The 21,761-nt window shown below is 50.4% G+C and overlaps 8 protein-coding genes and 1 non-coding gene across 9 annotated transcripts; 4 read left to right on the forward strand and 5 right to left on the reverse strand.

Annotated features, from left to right (window-relative positions):
- Positions 1 to 12: 12 nt before the first annotated feature.
- VTN00DRAFT_106 (uncharacterized protein) lies at positions 13 to 622 on the reverse strand (the record flags this gene model as incomplete). Its single annotated transcript, XM_069427125.1, has 3 exons — positions 13 to 196; positions 347 to 542; positions 601 to 622. The coding sequence occupies 3 exons, from the start codon at positions 620 to 622 to the stop codon at positions 13 to 15; spliced, it is 402 nt and encodes a 133-aa protein (XP_069290814.1).
- Positions 623 to 687: 65 nt separating this feature from the next.
- VTN00DRAFT_107 (uncharacterized protein) lies at positions 688 to 1,134 on the forward strand (the record flags this gene model as incomplete). Its single annotated transcript, XM_069427136.1, has 1 exon — positions 688 to 1,134. One exon carries the CDS (start codon positions 688 to 690, stop codon positions 1,132 to 1,134), a length of 447 nt encoding a protein of 148 aa, XP_069290815.1.
- A 2,150-nt stretch (positions 1,135 to 3,284) lies between these two features.
- On the reverse strand, positions 3,285 to 5,761 carry VTN00DRAFT_108 (uncharacterized protein; the record flags this gene model as incomplete). The annotated part of the gene is made up of 4 exons (XM_069427147.1): positions 3,285 to 5,396; positions 5,447 to 5,521; positions 5,572 to 5,603; positions 5,662 to 5,761. The coding sequence occupies 4 exons, from the start codon at positions 5,759 to 5,761 to the stop codon at positions 3,285 to 3,287; spliced, it is 2,319 nt and encodes a 772-aa protein (XP_069290816.1).
- A 1,313-nt stretch (positions 5,762 to 7,074) lies between these two features.
- On the reverse strand, positions 7,075 to 7,601 carry VTN00DRAFT_109 (uncharacterized protein; the record flags this gene model as incomplete). Its single annotated transcript, XM_069427158.1, has 3 exons — positions 7,075 to 7,250; positions 7,306 to 7,396; positions 7,527 to 7,601. The coding sequence occupies 3 exons, from the start codon at positions 7,599 to 7,601 to the stop codon at positions 7,075 to 7,077; spliced, it is 342 nt and encodes a 113-aa protein (XP_069290817.1).
- A 1,825-nt stretch (positions 7,602 to 9,426) lies between these two features.
- Positions 9,427 to 10,212, forward strand: VTN00DRAFT_110 (uncharacterized protein; the record flags this gene model as incomplete). The annotated part of the gene is made up of 2 exons (XM_069427170.1): positions 9,427 to 9,591; positions 10,144 to 10,212. 2 exons carry the CDS (start codon positions 9,427 to 9,429, stop codon positions 10,210 to 10,212), a joined length of 234 nt encoding a protein of 77 aa, XP_069290818.1.
- Positions 9,930 to 10,001, reverse strand: VTN00DRAFT_t51. Its single transcript has one exon. It is a non-coding gene; the product is annotated as a tRNA-Glu (tRNA).
- A 1,322-nt stretch (positions 10,213 to 11,534) lies between the features above and the next one.
- On the forward strand, positions 11,535 to 13,237 carry VTN00DRAFT_111 (uncharacterized protein; the record flags this gene model as incomplete). The annotated part of the gene is made up of 4 exons (XM_069427181.1): positions 11,535 to 12,072; positions 12,131 to 12,313; positions 12,385 to 12,732; positions 12,804 to 13,237. 4 exons carry the CDS (start codon positions 11,535 to 11,537, stop codon positions 13,235 to 13,237), a joined length of 1,503 nt encoding a protein of 500 aa, XP_069290819.1.
- Positions 13,238 to 14,725: 1,488 nt separating this feature from the next.
- Positions 14,726 to 16,812, forward strand: VTN00DRAFT_112 (uncharacterized protein; the record flags this gene model as incomplete). Its single annotated transcript, XM_069427192.1, has 4 exons — positions 14,726 to 15,061; positions 15,123 to 15,133; positions 15,186 to 15,438; positions 15,508 to 16,812. 4 exons carry the CDS (start codon positions 14,726 to 14,728, stop codon positions 16,810 to 16,812), a joined length of 1,905 nt encoding a protein of 634 aa, XP_069290820.1.
- A 268-nt stretch (positions 16,813 to 17,080) lies between these two features.
- VTN00DRAFT_113 (uncharacterized protein) lies at positions 17,081 to 19,977 on the reverse strand (the record flags this gene model as incomplete). The annotated part of the gene is made up of 2 exons (XM_069427203.1): positions 17,081 to 18,571; positions 19,573 to 19,977. 2 exons carry the CDS (start codon positions 19,975 to 19,977, stop codon positions 17,081 to 17,083), a joined length of 1,896 nt encoding a protein of 631 aa, XP_069290821.1.
- Positions 19,978 to 21,761: the final 1,784 nt, after the last annotated feature.

A 21,761-nucleotide genomic window follows, 5' to 3' on the forward strand; every position in this document is an offset into this window, starting at 1 on the left:
TTCTTCGTCCATTCATTCCTTAATGAACAGTCCCATACTTGCATCATGGCATCGACATCGCAAATCCACCGTCACAGATCCGGTGCTCCAACACCCTTTTAATAACCCACTCACATCTACAGATACATACACATCCACTCTATGATTCTTTCTCTCCTTCAACGAATTTTTTGAAATGAAACGGAACAGGAACCGACTTCTATGAAAACGTCAATTTCCTTTCTAAGGAAAAAAAAATGATTTGGAGATGTCATGCCAATCGATGAAGGGTGCCAGACAGGAAAGGAGGCACCACATACACATACACATAGCTTGTTGTCATTTTTGTTTGTTGTTTGATGTTAACCTCCCTCTTACAAGGTCGTTTATTGTTGAAACTTTTTGTTCTTGCCGGTGGGTTGGTTGGACTCGATAAAGGGACTTGGAATCTTTGTACCTTTTATGTTTCTGTTTCATGTCTGTGTGTCTTGGTCTGGGGGGTTGACTGATATGTTTGATTGTTCGTCTGGTTGGTTGGTTGATATTATGTTGGCGTTCTGTTACTTTTATTGTTTAATTCTAACTGAGAATAAGATCAGAAGAGAACAGAAGACAAGATACAAACTGTGTATGATGTATACATACACAAGACATAAGATTATATTACATCCATGGCGTATCAGATCAGATCAGGTCATAATTTGTGCGATGCTGCCTGCCTACTCTGATGCTTGGAGCCTCAGCGTGACGGCTCTTGCCCCCAGGATGGGCCGTTTGATACCTCCTTCCCGAATATCCATAACCATGTCCATCGCGCTGACGGATCTCCCCGTTTGGGACAAATTCCAAAATCCCGCACTGACGCATAATGACTCGTGGAGATTCCATCCATGGAGGCCCGGCAGTTCACCCGAGTCTCACATCGATGGACTCTTTGGATGGGCGGTGAGAGAACGCCATATACCTCTTCTGTCCATCGCTCTGGGTCGATTACATGACGATGTCAAGGAACTCTGCAACAAGCCACTTGTTGGTAGTAGTCTCCCTGCACTTCACCTGGCGCCGAAACTTGGATTCCTCGACGTGGTCAATCTCCTCCTGAATATCTGTGATGTCAACAAGAGGGATGAAGACAAACGCACAGCCCTCTACTAGGCTGCGGAAAGAGGCCACCTGCAAATCGCGCGGTCGCCGCTGACCAGCTCAAATGGAGGCAGCAAAGGTAGATGCGACAGGCTCAAATAATGAAGTTCCCACTCCACTTTGGTTTGCCGCATCCAAGAGACGTGAACAGATGTGTCTCTTTTGATAGAGAACGGTGCCAGTGTGAAGTACGACTCGAAGAAAAAGAATCTCGATCATACGCCACTTGTTTCAGGCCGTGAAGCCATGGACATTTGGGAGTGGGTCAAAGATTTCTTTCTCGCGCAGTCCGTCGAAATGGGGCAGGAAGCGATTGCCGATCTCTTGCGCGACAAGGGTGCTTCATTGAAGGATACAAGGGGTGAAAGAGGAAGAAGAGAGCCTTCAAGACAACTCACCAGGCTTCCTTCTCCTTATCCTGAACCCAGAGCACATCCCCTCGCCGTTTATAGTGCTAACGCAAAATAATCCGCCACCCCACCAAAAAAAATCATGTTCTAATGCGTCACCTGTTTTCAACCCACCAACTTCAAAACCCTGATTTCAAATGCCACAACGCCTTCCATTGACTTCTATATCATCTAATAGGGTTCCTAAAAAGGAACTAAGCCCCTATCTTCAGTCAATTATCATTGGCAAAGCTCATGCAAGCCAAAAATCTATGAAAATTGCTTAGAATCTCAAAACCCTTATGTGAAATGGTACATAACACCCTTCATAAGGATTCAATTCATAGTGAATCCAAATCCCCTCACTGTCCAGGCTGCCCATAGAAGCTTTTCTCTAGAGATAAACAATGAATCCTCTGAATTATACATGTGAATCCCAAGATTATCTATCACCAGCTTAAGGAGGAGCTCCAATACCATATTTCTTATAATATCTATTATTGAATCCTTTGCAGACGAATCTGAGCAATTAGCTTGCCCCCAAAAAAAAGTGCTCTTATTTTTTTTATTAGAACATGCAAAGATTCAACATTGACATGGTGCTTTCGTTATGAGCTTCGCGAGGAGGCGGGCGGCATAGCTTATGCCGGCGCACGGGGATTACTGTTCACGTAGGGTATACTGCACTGTCTGGTGAGAATTTTATTTTGTTGATGTCATGGTTGACGAAGAAAGGAAGTTTAATTTCTGGATAGTAGTAAAGACGGTTGAAACTAAACTATCTACATGACGCCGAACCCTTCAGGCTAGATATCCTCCGAATCTTCGGCTTCGGCAGAACTTGATCGGAACATGGGGCTGGTCGAAGATCCGCCTGACCACCCCATTACAAATATAAATATGCTTTAGCCTACAAGAGTTAGAAATATAAGCAATAGAAGAACATAATTTGGTTGAATTAATGTCACAGTTAAACGCGAATCTGAGAAGCAACAGCCTCGATTAAACACTGCTGACATTTCATCAAAGAATAGGTGTATCAACATCATCCAGAAAGAAATCAAAATTCCTAAATATGCCCAAATCTGATGCGGAGGTCAAAGAATCATTGTATAATGCTCTTTTTGAGGTGTGGGAGGCTATTTGGGATGACTACTTTCAAGATCTAAAATCGAGAGTATTGAAAACAGGGTGAAAGTGGTGATCAAGGCAAAGAGGTGGTATAACTTACCAAGTACTAATGCTTATGTAATTAGCTCAAATTTAGATAATTATGCAGTAGTACATCCATTTCTATACAATATACTTGAATTTGAATGTATTTATGCATAAGATGGGTGTGCGGGGCAAAAAAGAAATGCATGGGTGGTTGGCGCAGATATATATTCTGGTGGGGTGGCGGATTATTTTGCGCAACGACTGTCAATATAGATCTTCTCGTTCAAATTCAACTACTGCGCCGATTTTTGATGACTACCTTTAACGACTACGACTTCATGGGCCGCGCAAAGAATTTTTTTTTAAAGAACATCTACATAAGATTCATAAGGTTCATGATGGGATGAAATAGAAAGATATATATTTTCCCTGGCATTTGTAATTAGCCATAGCCATAGCCATATACCTAATATGCAATGCAATGCACCAGACGTTACAAGAATAGAATAGAAGAACAAAATATTACCAAAGTTCGTATCACATGGGAATTTGGGAATCCACGCAGTAGAAAAGCAAACAAAAGCTTAGGTATAATTTAGATAGCTGCAGGAGAGACTACCACTCCAACGGCTCACCCTTGACCTCTCCACGGTTGGTCTTGGGTACGGGAGCGGCCTCGACCATGGTGGGGCCGCCAGCACCGCGCTTGCCGCGCTTCAGGTACCCGCTGCCGTCGAGCCAGGGGGTCTCGAGGGTGCGCTTAGTCTCGAACTTGCGGATCTTGTCCTCCATCTGCAGGGTGAGGCCGATGTCGTCGAGGCCGTTGACGAGGCAGTGTTTCCGGAAGCCGTCGACCTCGAAGTCGGCGAGCTTGTTGCCCTCGGCGTCGTTGATGACCTGGTTGACGAGGTCGATCTCGAGCTCGCGGCCGGCGCGGGCCTCGGCGGCGAGTTTCTGGATCGTGGCCTCGTCGGGGATGGGGATGGGGAGCATGCCGTTCTTGAAGGTGTTGTTGAAGAAGATGTCGGCGAAGGACGGGGCGATGATGCACTTGATGCCGAAGTCGAGGAGGGCCCAGGGGGCGTGCTCGCGCGACGAGCCGCAGCCGAAGTTGGGCCCCGTCACGACGAGGATCTTGGCGTTGCGGTAGACGCCCTGGTTCAGGACGAAGTCTGGGATCTCGCTGCCGTCGGTCTGGTTGTAGCGGAGCTCGTAGAAGAGGGCGCTGCCCAGACCGGTGCGCTTGATCGTCTTGAGGAACTGCTTGGGGATGATGGCGTCGGTGTCGACATTAGCGCGGTCCATGGGCGCCGCGATGCCCTTGAGGGTGGTGAACTTGGGGAGACCGGCGCTGGAGTGCTCGGACGAGTTGGCGTGGGGCTCGTTGTCCTCGGGGACGTCGAGGATGCGCTCGAGGTCGTCGTCCGTGTCGATGTCCTCGACGGCGGGCTGGACATCGACCTTGGCGGCGACCTTGCCAGACGGGCTGGGGGCGAAGTCGCGGACATCAGCCAGCTTACCGGCGATTGCTGCGGCGGCGGCCATGGCCGGGGACATCAGGTGGGTGCGACCAAGAGCACCCTGACGACCTTCGAAGTTACGGTTGGAGGTACTGGCACATCTCTCGCGGGGCGACAGAATGTCGGGGTTCATGCCAAGGCACATGGAGCAACCAGCCTCTCTCCATTCGAAGCCAGCGTCGACGAAGATCTTGTCAAGACCCTCCGCCTCGGCCTGCTGCTTGACCAGACCCGATCCGGGGACGATCATGGCACGCTTGACGTTGGGCGCAATCTTCTTGCCGTCGACGATCCGAGCGGCGGCGCGGAGATCCTCGATACGAGCGTTGGTGCAAGAGCCGATGAAGACCTTGTCGATCTCGATGTCCTGCATGCGGGTGCCAGCAGTGAGACCCATGTACTCCAGAGCACGCTTGCAGCTGGCCTTGCGGTTCTCATCGGTGAAGTCGTCCGGGCCGGGAACGACTCCGGTGATGGGGACGACATCCTGGGGAGAAGTACCCCAGGAGACGGTGGGGACGATGTCCTTGGCGTCAATGTAGACCTCCTTGTCGTACACGGCACCCTCGTCCGACTTGAGGCTCGACCAGTACTTGACGGCCTTCTTCCACTCGGCGCTGTCGTACTTGGGCGCGAGAGGGCGGCCCTTGAGGTACTCGAAAGTGATCTCGTCCGGAGCGACCATACCAGCACGGGCACCAGCCTCGATAGACATGTTGCACATGGACATTCTGGCCTCCATGCTCAGGCCTCTGATGACGGATCCGCAGTACTCGATGACACAACCGGTGCCTCCTGCGGTACCAATGACACCGATGATGTGAAGGATGACATCCTTGGAGGTGACGCCCGGCGGCAGCTGGCCGTCAACCTGGATCTTCATGTTCTTGCTTCTCTTGGTAAGGAGGGTCTGGGTCGCGAGGACGTGCTCGACCTCACTGGTTCCGATACCGAAGGCCAGGGCACCGAAGGCACCGTGTGTGGAGGTGTGGCTGTCACCGCAGACGACGGTGGTACCGGGGAGCGTGAAGCCCTGCTCGGGACCGATGATGTGGACGATACCCTGACGCTTGTCGCTCATGCCAAAGTATGTGAGACCAAACTCCTTCACGTTCTCTTCGAGGGTGGCACACTGGAGACGGGAGTCCGTCTCCTGGATGAATTCGTTCACATTCTTGAAGTTTTTCCGCGGCGTGGTGGGGATGTTCTGCGACCGTTAGTACTATCGAGAGAAAAAGGATATGGGGATGGACATACGTGGTCGACGGTGACGAGAGTGCAGTCCGGCCTGCGGACTTTTCGGCCGGCATTCTTCAGGCCCTCAAAGGCTTGCTGTTGGGCGTTAGTGATGAACATCGACTGCGAAGCGCCAGACAACTTACCGGTGAAGTGACCTCGTGGACGAGGTGCCTGTCTGCAAGCAGAAGCAAGTTAGAAACCGGCTCTTCATGCTGTTCGAAACCCGGACATACCGATGTACAGCAGGATGGTGCCGTCCTCCTGCTCGTTGACGATGTGGTCCTCAAAGACCTTGTCATACAAGGTCTTGGGCTTCTTATCAGGCGCCGGCATGCTGGCGATAAGAAAAGCCAAGATCTGGAGTCAATTGGATGAGAAGATCGGGAAAAGGGGGGAGAAGCAGGGATGACTGCTGACAGAGGAGGAGGAAGAGGACAAAGAGGAGAGGAGGATGGGAACCGGGATACTGAATCTCTTTCTCTCTTCCCGATCATATACTGAGCGCCAGCGCGATGTCGCTGGCGAGCTGTCGAGGGGCAGCGCCGACGTCGGCCGGTCAGCAGAAAGAAAGACGCTCTGATTGGCCGCAGGTGGGGGCGATCGCAGCGGCGGCAGCGGAGTTCCGGCGGGGAGAGGGCGCCGACGTCGGGCGCTGAGTCATGGCCAGTCACGGCGCGGCAAAAAGCGAGCATCTTCAATCGGCAGGAGCTCATCGGTAGTCTCTGCACGTCGCTGCTGCACGTGGTCATGAACAACTTAACGAGATTCAGCAGATTACGTATCCTTCCTATGCAGCCTGTTTTATTGGCATTTTCTCTTAGATCTCGGGATAGACAGACCAGAGGCATCCTCCCGATCCCGGGCATCAGAATCAAGATTTCAAGATGTTGCCACCGCAACCCGCCCGAGCGCCGACGCCAGCCGCTCCGTCAGATCCTTCTTTTCCCCACATTGTTCTCTTTAGATGAGAGTTTAGATCCGTCGCGGCCAATCCGAGTACGGAGAACTCCGAATTCCTTGTTCCAGGAGCAAGAATTTTATAGACTCCTTCTCTATGTCAGATTCTTTTTCTACAATCCTGTTGATTCGGTCTACACTTGCTGTATTGCGCTTCCCTTTCTTTCACCTTTTGCCTATGTCCAATGCTGCACGGCCACTCGGGATCCCCGAGTCTACAGTACTAGTGCTGCCAAGCTTTTTCGCATCCTCTTCCCCGCAATGCCCTAACGAACTAGCATGCCATTCTTCTTTCTAGGTACTAGTAGGTGTATGGATATCACCACTCAAGGCACACCGCACCGCTTCTCTTTTTTTTTGCATCTGGATTTTTTTTATGAACGTACAGAGTACTCCAATGCTGGTAAAGGATACGATCGGGCATAACCCGTCATTAAGACACAGTTGATAATTGCCGTGTCGTGTTTTCATTTGCAAGAACCAGAACTTCTTCTGCATGATCTAGTCTGATTCAATGACCTTATACAGAGAATATAATCTATTCTATTCCGGTCCTGAAATAGTGCGATATTTCTATGTAAATAAATAATACATTACATTGACAGGGCATGCTGCGTGGGAAGTCATGTATATGTATATATGTACAGCACAACTTTGGCTTGAGTCAATCCGCTTATCTACAACGGCAACTAAGCATCTGTTGAGCTGTCCTCGGCTGCTTTGCGCGCCGGAGTCTCTCGAACATTGATCCATTCGATGCCGAAGGAGAGGACGAATGCTAACGACGATCCGGCTACGGAGAGCCACTGTTCATCCATAACCAGCTCGTTAGTCAGGTCCACCTCGGGGAGAAGATCGTTGCGATCTTCCCGCTCAACGGTTGCAGAGAGCACAGGGCCAGAGGGTATGTGGCGCCATACCAGCCCAGATGTTGAACTTGACTCTGATCCTGGAGCCGATCACGATGGTGTAGATGGTCGATCGCACATTGAACACATCAGCTGCGGATATCTGCAGAACAGACACAGCAAGATAATGCACTTTTTAGGCCAGTGGGACAGGGACCTAGCATTTAAGCCTTCGAATAGAGCGAACAGAACGGGTTTAGTAGGTGTCTGAAGTTCTGTGTATTCTTGCATACGGAGTCGGCGATGTCCGATACACCAAGGTCGTGAGCATTCTTTGAGGGTATGTTCTCTCTGGTGAGTTTCGTCATCAGCAGTATGCACGGCGCGCAACCAGTCAGCGATAGAAGATATGGACGATCTATGCCGAATCTTGACAGCATTAGAGATCTGCGGGCACAGGTTCAGATTTTTGGTGCCGCTCTTAGACACCTGAATTCTTTGGCAGCAAACCGTCGATACGAGACGACAGGTCCGTAGATCAGATGCTCCCCTCTAGAAAACGGCGAGGCTTGCGACAGCTGTAAGGTCGATGGAAAGTACATCTTCCACAAACGTGTGGTCCATATAATTACCGAACCCTTTTCTCTCATATTACACATCCTTTGGGTAAGCCCTAGGCAGCAGGGATCAAATCGACAGACAGCAGTTTCCCGTCGCAGCTCAGCTCACCAGAAAGGCATAGTATGTAGTGTACATCTCACCACTCCGCAGATGATGGCTTATCATGACTTGACTGGCGTGATGAGGACTCACAAATGCGCTTGCAGCCTCGAATTCATCTCTTTTTTTCTTGATATTAGCGCCAACTGGTAACTCTACCTGTCGAGCGTTGCGAATTTATTATATACAAATTATCAATACACATACCTGCCAGGATAAAAGGGATCAGGTGAGAATGCTTGTCTACCACGTAGATTGGTGCTTCCAGGCACTAATGTTCCGAAGTTCGTACCTGTTCTTGCTGTAGAGGCTCGATCCATATACGAGAAAGCGTGAATAATCACACATCGTCATGGATCTAGTAGGCATCTACCTACCTACCTAAGGTACCCTAGAGGTATTGGAGCGTTCCTCATACATACCAGCCTATCTTTCACCTCCATCCATCTCTATTAAATCGTCTTATACTTACGTGAGAATAGTACAAGTGAATACACATGGAAGATGGTATCGACAACAAGCGGACCTGGATCGGAGTTCTATAACCCCGAACGCATCCGTCTGCTGGCGGAATTGAGTGATATCCTGGGCGGCTACAGCAATGTGTTCCGCCGGCTGCCTGGGCCTGCGCGTAGCTCAGCACATTGAGAAATTAAAGAGCTTGGTAAAACTTGACCTAGAGAACATCCTTTTTATAGTTGGACTTTTTGCAGTGGTCGATAAAGACATGAAATTAGTGACACATTGTGCGTCCAGTTATTTTGGTCCGCTTCACAGTTATTTAAAATTCCACTAATGTTGAAAATACTCCCCAACGCAGGGACCCAGCATCATCGCCCGCTTTCTCCTCTTGCTGCAACACCACGAGGTGGATCAACTCCACATCCCACTCAGGCGCTGGACTTGGACGGTCTATCTATTCCAGCCAGTCTTGGCCGGAGATTCTGCTAACAGGCAGATATAACCCCAGTGTCGACAGAGAGACCAGCAGCGATGTGTCCTGACAAGGGCCGGAGGACCAAACGAGGCCGCCCACATAGTATATCCGCACCATTATTCAACAGTGAGCACGAACATGTCCTCGCAACTCCTGCCGTGGGATGCCTGGAAACATATCTGGTCCGAAGAGCGCGTAAAGCAATGGAAAGACGCCCTGTGCAGTACCAAAGAGACATGAAACTTGCTCCAACCTTATGTGCCTATCTCCCAACGCCCATGCATACTGGAGGAGGGTTCTCTTCGCGCTGAAGCACATCGGACTCTCCGATGACAACAGGCATCTGGATGTTCAATTCTTCTGGCTCCGTCCCTACGGACATACCGGCAGGGTTATCTGCTGACCTTAGTGAGGGCCCCAACAACATAAAGCTATTCGACTGTGCAAGCGAGAGGAAAATACGTTCGGGGGAAACCACCTCACTTCCCACGGATGACCCTGAAAGAAGGCCTCTTCCCAGCTTCACCTTGTGAGACATGCAGTGGATCTTGCAACGTGTGGCGGCTCTCGGTGGAGCTGCTAATCAGCACAGCAGTACCTTTGATCATGAAGACGGTTCCGTGACTCTGAGTGATGAGCGTGAACTGGATGCAGATGAAGCGAATAGCTATAGTCTGCTTATATCTGGTGTGATTCGCTCCGTATGTATGCCTACCTGTAATAATGCCTTTCCATCGCACAAAAATGATAATAGAAGACTATGACCTCTCATTGCCCTAATAATCCCCTCTCCAACTCTTTGGAATAAGGATTAAATAATGGCCATATATCTGCCAGCTTTACTCCTTTCTGAAATAAAGCCTCTCAATCAGTGAGGGCTCTATAAAAAACTGTCTATAAAATCTCCAATCTCTTTTCTACTCAAGGCTGATCGCAATTGCGTTTTTCCCCGACGAAAAAAAAAGAAGGCCTCGCGTGAAGCGTCACAATCAGGTGTCCCCAAGGACAAGGGGGGAAAAAAGAAATTTTCGACTTATCTCTCCGGTAGGGGGAATCGAACCCCCGGCTGCTGTGTGAGAGACAGCGATGTTAGCCACTACACCATACCGGACTGACTTGCTGTCATTCCTTACCGCCTCTTCCCTTCAATCACCCAAGTCGTCACAGGCTACTGTACGGTAAGTACTTTCTGCTGGACATCATCTCTGTAGGATACGAACAGAGTGTGGTTTCACTGTATGACAGTCGTGCAGGACGGCAGCATGCGGGCTGCATCTGCCGCCAAGAGGACTTCGGCCGTGACATTCCCCGCCTCTTCCTAGCGAATTGCGCGATTCAAACCGGCTCATAGATTTTCTTCTGTATCCTCCGTGAATACATCCAAAGGCCACCTTCCATCTTCGGACAAGAGCTCTTGGAGTCGGGGTTTTCTGTGCCCGGTCAAGCCGCCCTTCTGCGCTCCCAATCACCAGCTGCATCTATCCTATAGACCGATAGACAGAAAGCCAGGGCAAGATCAACACATACTCATTGTTCATAGTGGTTAACCTGCTACTGACCCAGTATTTTAAAAATGTATAGCAATTTAAAAAGGAAAAAAAATAAAAGGAGAAAGAAAGAAAAACAGCAATGAAGCATATAACACATGAAAAGAAAGATAAAAAAGGCAAAAAATCTCTTCACTCTGTGAAACAACAGATAAGTATTTATAGCAAGAGCCCCATCTATGACCTGTGAGACTGTCACTTGACTGATCACGTCTCCTCTGCTCCTTCTGGGAATAGGCAATCAGATATCAGTCCTTGGTCCTTGTTGGAGCTGGATCCCGTTCGACTGTGATGGCGGTCCTGAGCCACATGCGCAGGGCCTCATAAGATAGATAGATAGATAGACAGATCAGCCCAAGGCGGGGCTTTGCCTTTCAGGGTCCTTTGCTAGCAATTAGACTTGGCAACTCTCAGCCTGACGGAGCGTGTCCTATAATGGAACGGTCGCCGGTGCTTTTCTTCCACATAGTCAATGTTGCCCTCAGCTGTGACCCCCTAGAAAGTTAATCCCCTCGAGTCTGTGCCTCGCGGTCCGTATGTCACGCCGGCCTTGTAATTCCGGGATCGGGAGCGCTGAGATGTTGTTGGTGAGGTGAGTGAGAGCAACAAAAGAAAGGAGCGCGTGAGAGTGATGCTACAACCAAACTCACTATTTTCAGTGTTAATTTCCCGGTACTCTTGTAAAAGAAGACATAGATCAATAATATCTTACAGATTCGGTTGACCGAAATGCGTGGATCGGGGTGCCGCCTGGCACGTGGACCAAGGCTGACGATCAATTGGGAAACTCTATTTATTTTCTTTTAGTACATTCCTCCGCGAGTCTCGACTCGGGCGTTTCATCTTTATGTGGAGCATATCATGCCTGTGCGAGATAAGCAATTGAGCGCCGGCACGTGCGACGCTTAGCAAGCTTAGCAAAAGCTTGACCAGGTTTTGATTCGCTCGGCATCCTGTCAGCTAATTTCCGTTAAGTGGGAGGATCTTGACCAAGACTCGATATATTCTACGCAGTGTACATTGGAAATGATAGCTGCTTTCTGTCTGCCTCTTGGTCGACAAAGGGGACTGTCTTCTGTTCAGATCTCCTTGTCAAGATGGGGCACTTCCTCACGTTCGTCTCTGCCGCCTTGACAACTGCCGCTCTCTTCACAGACCATGTCAATGCCGCGAACAATGGAACAACACCAATGCAACTGCGTCTGGCGTACGCCGGCCCAACCGGCATGGTCGTCAGTTGGAACACGTACTCAAAGCTGGAGCGGCCGACAGTTCGCTACGGACTTGCCCCATGGGCGCTGACCAACACAGCATCGTCCGACGTCTCCATCACCTACAACACCTCTACGACCTACAACAATCACGTCAAAATCACCAATCTGGCGCCCAATACTCTGTACTACTACCAGCCTCAGCACAGCAACTCCTCAACCCTATACAGCTTCAAGACGAGTCGTCCTGCTGGAGATGGCACCCCGTACTCGATAGCTGTTGCGGTGGACATGGGGCTCATGGGCCCGGACGGTCTGACTACTCACGTTGGGAAAGGCGCTTCACACCCATTGGGACCACACGACAACAACACGATCCAATCCCTGCAGGAGCAGGGAAAAGACACTGAATTCCTGTGGCACCGTAAGTCTCGATGCGACGTTGCATATTGTCGAAAGCCGCTAACGAATATGCTCGCCAGCTGGTGATATCGCGTACGCGGACTACTGGTTGAAGGAGGAAATTCAAGGCTTCCTTCCCAACACCACCATCGAAGAGGGCGCTGAGGTCTACGAATCGCTGATGAACCAGTATTACGATGAGTTGACCCCAATCACCTCGAAGAAGCCGTACATGGTTGGACCTGGAAACCATGAAGCCAACTGTATGTTCTCCTATTCATCTGCTGAAAATCCCAAATTTCTTGATCCCAATTGACATGGGTTCTGAATCTAGGCGACAATGGCGGAACGACCGACAAGGCCCACAACATCACATATACCGTGTCCATCTGCATGCCGGGCCAGACGAACTTCACCGGCTACAGGAACCACTTCCGGATGCCAAGCGCTGAATCCAATGGCCTGGGAAACTTCTGGTATTCTTTCGATCACGGAATGGTCCACTACGTCCAGATTGACACAGAGACCGACCTCGGACATGGACTCACTGGTCCTGATGAGCCCGGTGGCAGCGAGGGCGAAAATAGCGGTCCGTTCAGCAACATTCGAGATGCCCAGTTGAACTGGCTGCAGCAAGACTTGGCCTCCGTTGACAGGAGCAAGACACCCTGGGTGGTCGTCGGTAAGTTGTATATCCTTTCATATACGGCTATTGCCTTGCGGCTTGGATGCTTATCGTCGAATAAATAATAGCCGGCCACCGCCCGTGGTACATCAGCGCCACGAACAGAAGCAGCACCGTCTGCGAAGACTGCCGCAAGGTCTTCGAGCCCATCTTCCTCAAATACTCGGTCGACCTGGTCCTCTCCGGCCACGTCCACGCGTACGAGCGCAACGCGCCGATCAGCTACACCAACCCCGATCCGAACGAACTCAACAACCCCAGCGCGCCGTGGTACATCACGAACGGTGCTGCGGGACACTATGACGGCCTTGACCCCCTTCTTAGACCTTTGCAGAACTACTCGCGGTTCGCGCAGGACAGCGCGTACGGGTGGAGCAGATTGACCTTCCACAACTGCACGCATCTGACGCATGAGTTTGTGGCCAGTGCGAACGGCACTGTCCTTGATACAGCGACGTTGTTCAAGGATCGCAAATGCTCCGTGTCCCGTCATGGATGGTGATTAAAGAGTATGACGGACGTTTGATCACGCCAGAAGATGGACCATGAGACTGGCATACTTGTAGTCCTGGGCGCTTTTATTGGACTAGTAGCTGTTAAAGCTGGGTTAGCTCGCCTTGATCAGCTTGCATTCTCTATCCCACTCGTAAAGTTGTATTATATGACATTTGATCTAGTGTGGAAATAGTGGAATCCAACCTTGGGTATACCGACGAGAAATCAAAAAGGGTAAACACAGGTCATTTGCAATGTCGCTGCGCTTTTAGAAGAGAGGCTATATTAGCCAAGTATGTTGAATTATAAGGTACCAATCCTTTGAAACAAATAGGTAGCGTTGTCTTTTGTTCAACGAAATACTAAGCTGGGTATGATGGAAATATATATATATGTGTGCCTTTAATAATAACAAGTACCAAAAGCTTGACCACACATCAAGACTCAAAGAACCAACTACTACATTTTCTTTATTATCCTCTTGTGACAAGAGCCAAATAAGTAAATAAAAAAAGGATAAACCCTTCGATACTGGTTTTTCCTCTGCTATGCACTTCTCGGCCGGTAGGCTACCTAGTAGTGAGGTAGCCAGCTACCTAGGTATGCACGCAGGTGCAGTAGCTCAAGACAAAAAAGCAACAATTACAACGGGCATGCATGTAGCTATACATCTACTTCTAGGCATTATTCCAATTATTCACTGTGCGGAGAGTTGACATGGACGGGGAAATAGAGGCCATTTAAAACGCGGTGCGAAAAGCTCGGCCCCCATTTTTTGTAGTTCGTCGTTATTTACATACGTGGAAGTTGTAACTTACAAAGGCCGACCACCAAACGACATCACTTCCCCTCACACCACAGCTCGGGATACCTACCTGCTTCCATCAACCTTCTCCTGAGATATATCATAGCGATAATGATCATGACCACGGCCCTTGACAAATAAGGATAAACGGGGGCCAATTGGCCGTGTATCGGATTTTTTTTCTTTCTTTCTTTTCTGCCTTTCTCGAGCCGGATCCACCGCAGCCACGGGGTCGTGCGTCGAGTGACACGTTGACACCATCCAAGTTCGCAATGGCGCAACTTCTTCCCAGGAAGGTTATTATCAGGACCCCTCGTTGTCCAGACTCAATTCTGGCGGGGAAAAACACAAAAGGTTCCTCCCCGGACGGGATATTCCCACGGTTTCGAGCCAATCGCGTGGGATCTGGAACCCCCTTGGGACGGACTGTTACGTAGGAAATCTTGCAGATTGCGTGTATCGGACTTGTTGAAGCGCAGAGTTAGTAACTAGTAGAGCATTAACCTAGGTAGGATCTAGATTATTCTATTAAAATGGCTAACAGTGGTCCTTTTTTGGTCTCTGTTCTGTTGCTGCATATTCCTTGCGGCATTCTATACCATAACTATACTATTTACCCCTCCCCCGCGTTCGGCTTTTTGGCTTTACAAATAATATTGATCAGTTCCAAGCAGCTACAGCTACAGCATCATGGCGCTCGTTGAAGGTGCCGTCCCAGCTACATCGTTGAATAACGGTACTAATGGGTATAACCGTCTGTCCAGTGCTCAAAAGATATCTGATCTGAAGGATGCAACCACCGCAACCGCGACGGAGGTGAAAAGCTCCCCGCAAGAAGAGCCAGCAACGAAGAAGCAGGCGTCAACACGTCCAAGGTTCGAGCTGGAAGAGCATCCCATCGACCAGGTCAGGGATATCAAAGTGGGTGTTATTGGAGCGGGGCTTTCGGGCGTGATAGCTGGCATACTTCTGCCGGCGAAGGTACCGGGTCTGGACTTACGCATCTATGATAAGAATCCGGACGTGGTATGTTGTTCTGCATCAGTAGACTTTCTTTTGAATTGTCATGGACTAATGCGTTCTTTAGGGAGGTACTTGGTAGGTGTATTTACACTCTCCATGACACTACCCGTTGATTGACCTCTCTAAGGTTCGAAAACACCTATCCTGGTGTCAGATGTGATATTCCTGCCCACGTGTACCAGTCTGGCTTTGCGCCCAACACACAATGGACAGAGGAATTTGCCCAGGGCAAGGAGATTAGAGAGTACTGGCAGGGATTGGCGCGGAAGTACGACGTGTACAAGTACTTGAAGCCTCGACAGAAGGTGGAAAAGGCTGAATGGGTGCCAGAGGAAGCGAAATGGAAGGTAACGCTGCGGGATCTGGGAGACAATGAACGGGTAAGTTGGAGAAATTAACTGATGTAGTCCATGTCTATAGATTCTAGCAAGCTGACATGACCTTGGCAGATCTACGAAGAGAAATTGGATATCCTGATATCCGCCATCGGCCATTTCAACGCGTGGAAACTCCCAGACTATCCAGGAATTGACTCATATAAAGGCGTCCTGTTCCACTCCTCAAATTGGAACCACGACTTCGATCCCAAAGGGAAGCGGATCGCCCTGATCGGCAACGGGGCCTCGGGGCTGCAAGTGCTTCCTTCCATTCAGCCCTTGGCAAGCCACGTTGACCACTACGCTCGAAACCGGACCTGGATTGTGGATTCATTTGGCGTCACTGGCATCCGCAGACTGGAGCCGAACTACTTCTCAAAGGAGCAGCTGGAGTCGTTCAAAGATCCCCAGAAATACCTGGAGTACCGCAGGAGCGTCGAGAAAGGGTATTTCCAGCGGTTTGGTGCCATCTTCAAGGACTCCCCTGAGAATCGGTCACTTCGAGAGAAATGGACCGAGTTGATGCTGTCCCGTGTCAAGGACAAGCCCGAGCTGGCTGACAAGATCATCCCCGACTTCCCACCTAACTGCCGTCGTCCGACCCCCGGACCTGGCTACCTCGAAGCCCTGACGAAGGACAACGTCAGCTTCATCCAGACGCGGATCGAACGTTTCACGGAGAAAGGAATCGTGACGGTCGACGGCGTCGAGAGGGAAGTTGACGCCGTGATCTGCGCCACGGGCGCCAACGTCGACTTCGCCCCTCCCTTCTCCATCATCGCGAACGGCATCGACCTGAAAACCGCCTGGAAACCCGAAGGCCACTTCGGCTTCCCCTACACCTACCTGGGCGTCGCGACCCCGGGGTTCCCCAACCTCCTCTGGCTCAGCGGGCCCTATTCATCAGGATACAGCGGCACCGTCCCCAACAGCGTCGAGAACCAAGCCACCTACATAGCCAAGGTGATCCGGAAATTCCGCGCCCAGGGCATCAGGACCATGGCCCCGTCCAAGCAGGCCACGGACGACTTCGTCGAATACAGCGACCGGTTCTACCCGCGGACCGTGTGGACCGCCAACGACGACTCCTCCGAGGGCAACAAGAACTGCAGCTCGTGGTACAACGGCGGTAGGCCCGGCGGTCGGATCCACGGCCTCTTCCCCGGAAGTGCCAGCCATGTGAACTACGTTCGGCGGGATCCGCGGTGGGAGGATTGGGAGTATACCTACGCCAACGAGAGCGGGAATCGGTTTGCGTATTTCGGGAACGGGTGGACGCTGCGGGAGCTGGCGGAGGATGCGGATCTGACGCCGCATTTGAAGCTTCCGGAGGAGATTGATCTGAGGTCGTATCTGGAGGGGTGGTGGGATGTATAAACAGACAGCTGGAGTCTTTCTTGTGACGTTATATAGATGATGTTTGATGTCTTTGTTTCTTTCCGAGTTATATGCAGATGCTTGTTTACATTTATGGCAGTACTAGATTGTCACACCAACTTTTCGGGTTTGGCGCTATTTAGTTAGATGCAACTTCAAATGAAATTGAAACAATTTCTGAAATCATTCTTCATATCTGCATAACATACACTGAGCTTCCTAAGCAACATCTTCAATAGTAGACATCCTTTGAAAAGTCTTAAATATATCAATTAGCACTGGCCTGCTGTCCATTTTCCCCATTGGCTTTTTCCTCCCCATTGACCTTTTTGTTGGCCTTCTCCGCCTTCTCAAGAGCAATATACCGCGGGGCCTCCTCCCCAGCTTTCCAGGTATACTTCGCACCGGGGTGCGTCTCCGGCAACCGATTCTGCCCCTTCTTCCCATACATGTTCTCCCGGAACGTGCCTCCGGGGACGGCATAATCCTCCCAGAACAGACCCCTCCTCCGCAGCTCGGGCAGCAGGTACTCGATGATATCGTCAAACGTCTCGGGGATGCTGGCGTAGCTGAAGTTGAATCCGTCGATGTCTCCAACCTCGACCCACCGCTCCAGCTCGTCCGCGACGGTCTTCGCACTGCCAATGACCTTGGCCCCGTTCCCGCCGAGAATCAGGTACTCCGCGATGGTCTTCTTGTCCCACTTCACGCCCTCCGTGCCCGGGACGGTACTGGCCCAGTGGTTCACCATACTCCGGATGGCGGGCTGCTCCACGAACCGGAAATCCTGATCATCAGCGTACTTGGAGAGATCGTACCCGGACCATCCACCGAAGAGGGCCAGCGCGCCCTCGCGGTCCCCGTACGAGGCCAGCTTCTCGAACTTGGCCCGCGCCGCCTCGTCCGTCTCCGCCACCACGACCAAGATGCCCGCCACGATCTTGATGTCGCGCGGGTCGCGCCCGAACGAGGCCGCCTGGGCCCGGATGCTGTCGACCGAGGGGCGGACGAGCTCCGGCTTGTGCGCGTGCAGGAAGATGGCCTCCGCGTGCTTGGCCGCGAAGGTCTTCCCCGCCGTGGAGGTCCCCGCTTGCAGGAGGAACGGGGTCCGCTGCGCGGAGGGCTCGCACAGATGCGGTCCAGGGACCTTGAAGTATTTCCCCTCGTGGTGGATCTGGGTCACGCCGCGGGGGTCGGCGTACGCGGACGATTTATCCTTGTTGACGGCGTCGTCGCGCCACGAGCCTTCCCACAATTTGTACATGACGTGCAGGTACTCATCCGCGATGCGGTACCGCTCGTCATGCTCGATCTGAGTATTCAGCCCAAAGTTCCTCGCTGCGGAATCCAGATACGAAGTCACGATGTTCCACCCGACACGACCATTACTCAGATGATCCACGGTCGAGAACCGTCTCGCCAGCGCATAGGGCGCATCGTACGTCGTCGACGCCGTGACTCCGAATCCGATGCTCTCCGTGGCAGCTGCCAACGCGGCGATGCTGTAGAGGGGATCGTTGATGGGGAACTGCGCGGCGGCGGGGATGGTCGGGTCGAGGTTCGCGGGGCCCTTGTAGACGTCGTAGCCGCCCAGGACGTCGGCGAAGAAGATGGCGTGGAATTTGGCGGCCTCGAGCTTTTGGGCGAGGGAGATCCAGTGCTTGATGTCGTTGTAGGAGGTTCCCTTGTCCTTTGGGTAGCGGAACAGGCCCGGGTTCAGGTGGCTCGGGGCCTGCATCGCGAAGGCGTTGACGATGAGCTGTTTCTTTTGTTGCGACATCGTGAATGACTCCTTACTCTGCTCCTGACGATGTGTGCAAGGTACTCCTAGGAAGTAGGGTAGGAGGGGTTATATAGATATTCTTATGTTTATATCCGAAGACGAAGCACGACTTTGTATAGAACCCCCAGAACCAGACTAGACCGGCTCAACCTATCTACCACATTCTTACCATATTTTCATCCTAGTCTTATCTTTTTAACTCTGGAGCTCATTCTAGATCAATCGATGCCCCTCCCTTTCGTAGCTACCAAGGTATGGTTGTCAGACAACATGACATCCCGCTGCGGGGTGTTTCAACGACGAAAGACGGGGTTCGGATTGCGTGATGTGATACGAGGGTGTTGACAGCGAACGGCGTAATACCAAAACACGGGACGATGGGATGCCAAGGTTCGATCGCGGGATATTATTCTATTCCGTTAAATTTTGAGAAACGAAAAATTTTCGCTCGTAGAGGGTATTTGCAAAAAAGGGGGGCGGGGGGTCTTGATGTACATACATACCTACTGCTTAGTGTGATCTTAGTGTGATGTTCCTAGGCTCAGTACACCTGAACCTTATACTAGCATACACCTTGCACACATTGGTCTACTGCATAACACTTTGTTATTTCCTACTTGAAAAAAATCTTTAATTTTTCTGGTAGCTAGATAACAAGATTCCAGAGTAGAGATTTAAAGGATTTAAAGATTATCCAAGAGTGATGTCTTAGAACTCTGATTACATATCTACCTAGTTATCAGATAAGTCCAAGGAGCCTGTTTGAGGGCCATGGCATTTAGTTACATAGATCTGGAGCAATTCCAGCAGGCTAGATGCCTAGAACTGTCTCTCCCTAGCACAGCCATAGGAACTAGCTTTAGAGGCCTTAGGCTCCAGACTGCAATAATCAAAAAGGGGGATAGGATAGGTCCTAGATTGATCGATCTTGTCACCTGTTCTTCTTCTTTGCCCTTTCAGCCTTCCCTTATTGTCACGCCCGCCATTCTTGCAGCCTCCCTAGTCTCCTCAGATAGACCATCAGTCATCCTTTTGATCTCCCATCTCTCCTTCCAGAAGTTCCATCTCTCCAGTCTAAACCCTTCGACCTCTTTCCACAACTCACTGTCCTTCCCCCAACCCGTGCTGTATACACTGTCAGAGTGATAATTAGGATAGTGAAGCATCTTCCATGCTGCATAGATGAAGTACTGTGCTGCAGCCGCTATGTCGACATGCTGCTGGGGAGAAATCCGGGTGGGATCCAGCTTCTTTTCGAGCGCCTCGACGACCAGGAAAAGTCCAAAATAGGCATCGGTGTCGAGTGCGGAACGGAGGCAAGTGGCAGCCCAGGTGTGGAAGTTTATCCACTGACGGCAGACTGGATCAGATATGTTCTTCATCTCACGGCATTGGGCCCATGAGGCTGGGTGTTTAATTCAGGAGACGTTCATGCCCGTAGAAGCATGAAGCCTTTTTTGAGGCCGGGTGGTCGGCAGCCACATTAGCCCGGGTCACAGTCCAACGGATGTTGTTCATGTTCTCAGGGAGATTGATTATTCTTCGAAAGCCAACACGACTTTCCATGACCGTATTCCGTTTTCCGATATCTCCCTTTTCACCTGGGCGGCGAAGGTAGGACAGAGTTCCTACGTTCTGTCAAAATTTTCTGAACATAACTACTCACTGAGCCGTAAAGAGCAAGAACATTTCTTGTATTGTGCCTTAGTGAAGGCTCCACACGCCGGTCTTGTTCAATACCTTTTCAATCAAGGTATCTCTCCAAATATTCGGTTCGGCCATGGACCAGCTTGGCTCCTGTTTCTTCGCCAGTTCCTCCTCCAATGTCTGTGGTGTCAAACCCGGCTCAATGACTTGGCTGTGATTTTTGAGACGTTTCTTCGAAATGGGGCCGATCGTGACATTATTTATGTTGTATATGACAATGACAGACGCTGACCGGTTTTACCTCGAACTTGACCAAGTAGTGGAGTTTTTTTCAGCCGCCGAATATTGAGGAGATTCAGAGATCACTGAAAAGATGACCGAGGCGGTCAGTTCTGGGCTAGAACGAGAGAAGCCCTCTTTTCTATGTTCACATCTACTACAAAGACACCAACTATGTCCGTCAGGTCCGAATACAGACCAGCAGATATCAATCTACTCCGGGAAAAGAAAATTCGTCTGGAACGCGTAGTTTCCAGCACTCATGGGTCATTGGGGAACACTTACAAGTTCAATTTGGATCTTCTCTAACCTTTTTGCATGGCTGTAAAGTAGGTAACCAAGCAGAGATCTCAATTGCAGGGGGGTGCCTAGTACGCATTTGCAGGTACATACCTACTTAGGTAACTATACAAGGACTTTAGGGCTATATCCGTACAAATAGATAAATAAATGGTCCAGAAAACCCAGCTTGAAGACACAACTGGTGGTGGCGTTCCCTCCTATAACATGACAATCACTGCATTGTGGTGGCGCTCGTACAGGGCGCTGAACTGTAGATGATGCTGATTCAACTGGTAGAGCCCCTTGGGTCTCTTGGGTCTCATTCTCATGTTGTATAAGCTCCTGGGCTTCCTGAATAGAAAGGCCCTCTGTATGAGCTATCTGCCAATTAGATTGTTTCCCTTTTTGCCGTTGTTTCTCATGTGCAGCCTGTAGATCCTGATTTTCTTTGGCAAGAAGAATAGCACTATTCATTGCTATTTCACACCCCTTAACAAGCTGGTTCAACGCAGTATTTGTCGGGCTTGGAGGACTCTGTGTATGATGCCTTAGAAGCTTCCTGATTGTAGATGCCTGCTTCTGCAGTTGGTTGAGATTATAAGGAGTTTTCAGTGCAGAATTGGTGGATTGACTGCCTGGTGGTGTAGGGGTCTTAAGCTGTATATTAAGCTGCCCAAGCACCCTTTCTGGATTGAATGGAATCAGACCAGTAGCTGCAAAGGCATTCTTGATAGTATCTGGTCTAAAGACCTCTGTATGGGCTTGTGGATATGCCTCAAGGAAGTCAAATTTGTCAATATAGTTGAAACCAAGCTGCATCTTATTCTCAACCAAGTGCCTGTATGCACACTTTAAAGGTGCAAAACAGCCAACATCAAGAGGTTGCAAAAGATGTGATGAATGTGCTGGCATGCAGATTGGTATAATGTTGTTCTCACTGCATATCTGGTCGAATTGA

This window comes from Thermoascus crustaceus (genome assembly GCF_041956765.1).
Source record: "Thermoascus crustaceus strain CBS 181.67 unplaced genomic scaffold VTN00scaffold_1, whole genome shotgun sequence".
Classification (NCBI taxonomy): Eukaryota; Fungi; Ascomycota; class Eurotiomycetes; order Eurotiales; family Thermoascaceae; genus Thermoascus; species Thermoascus crustaceus.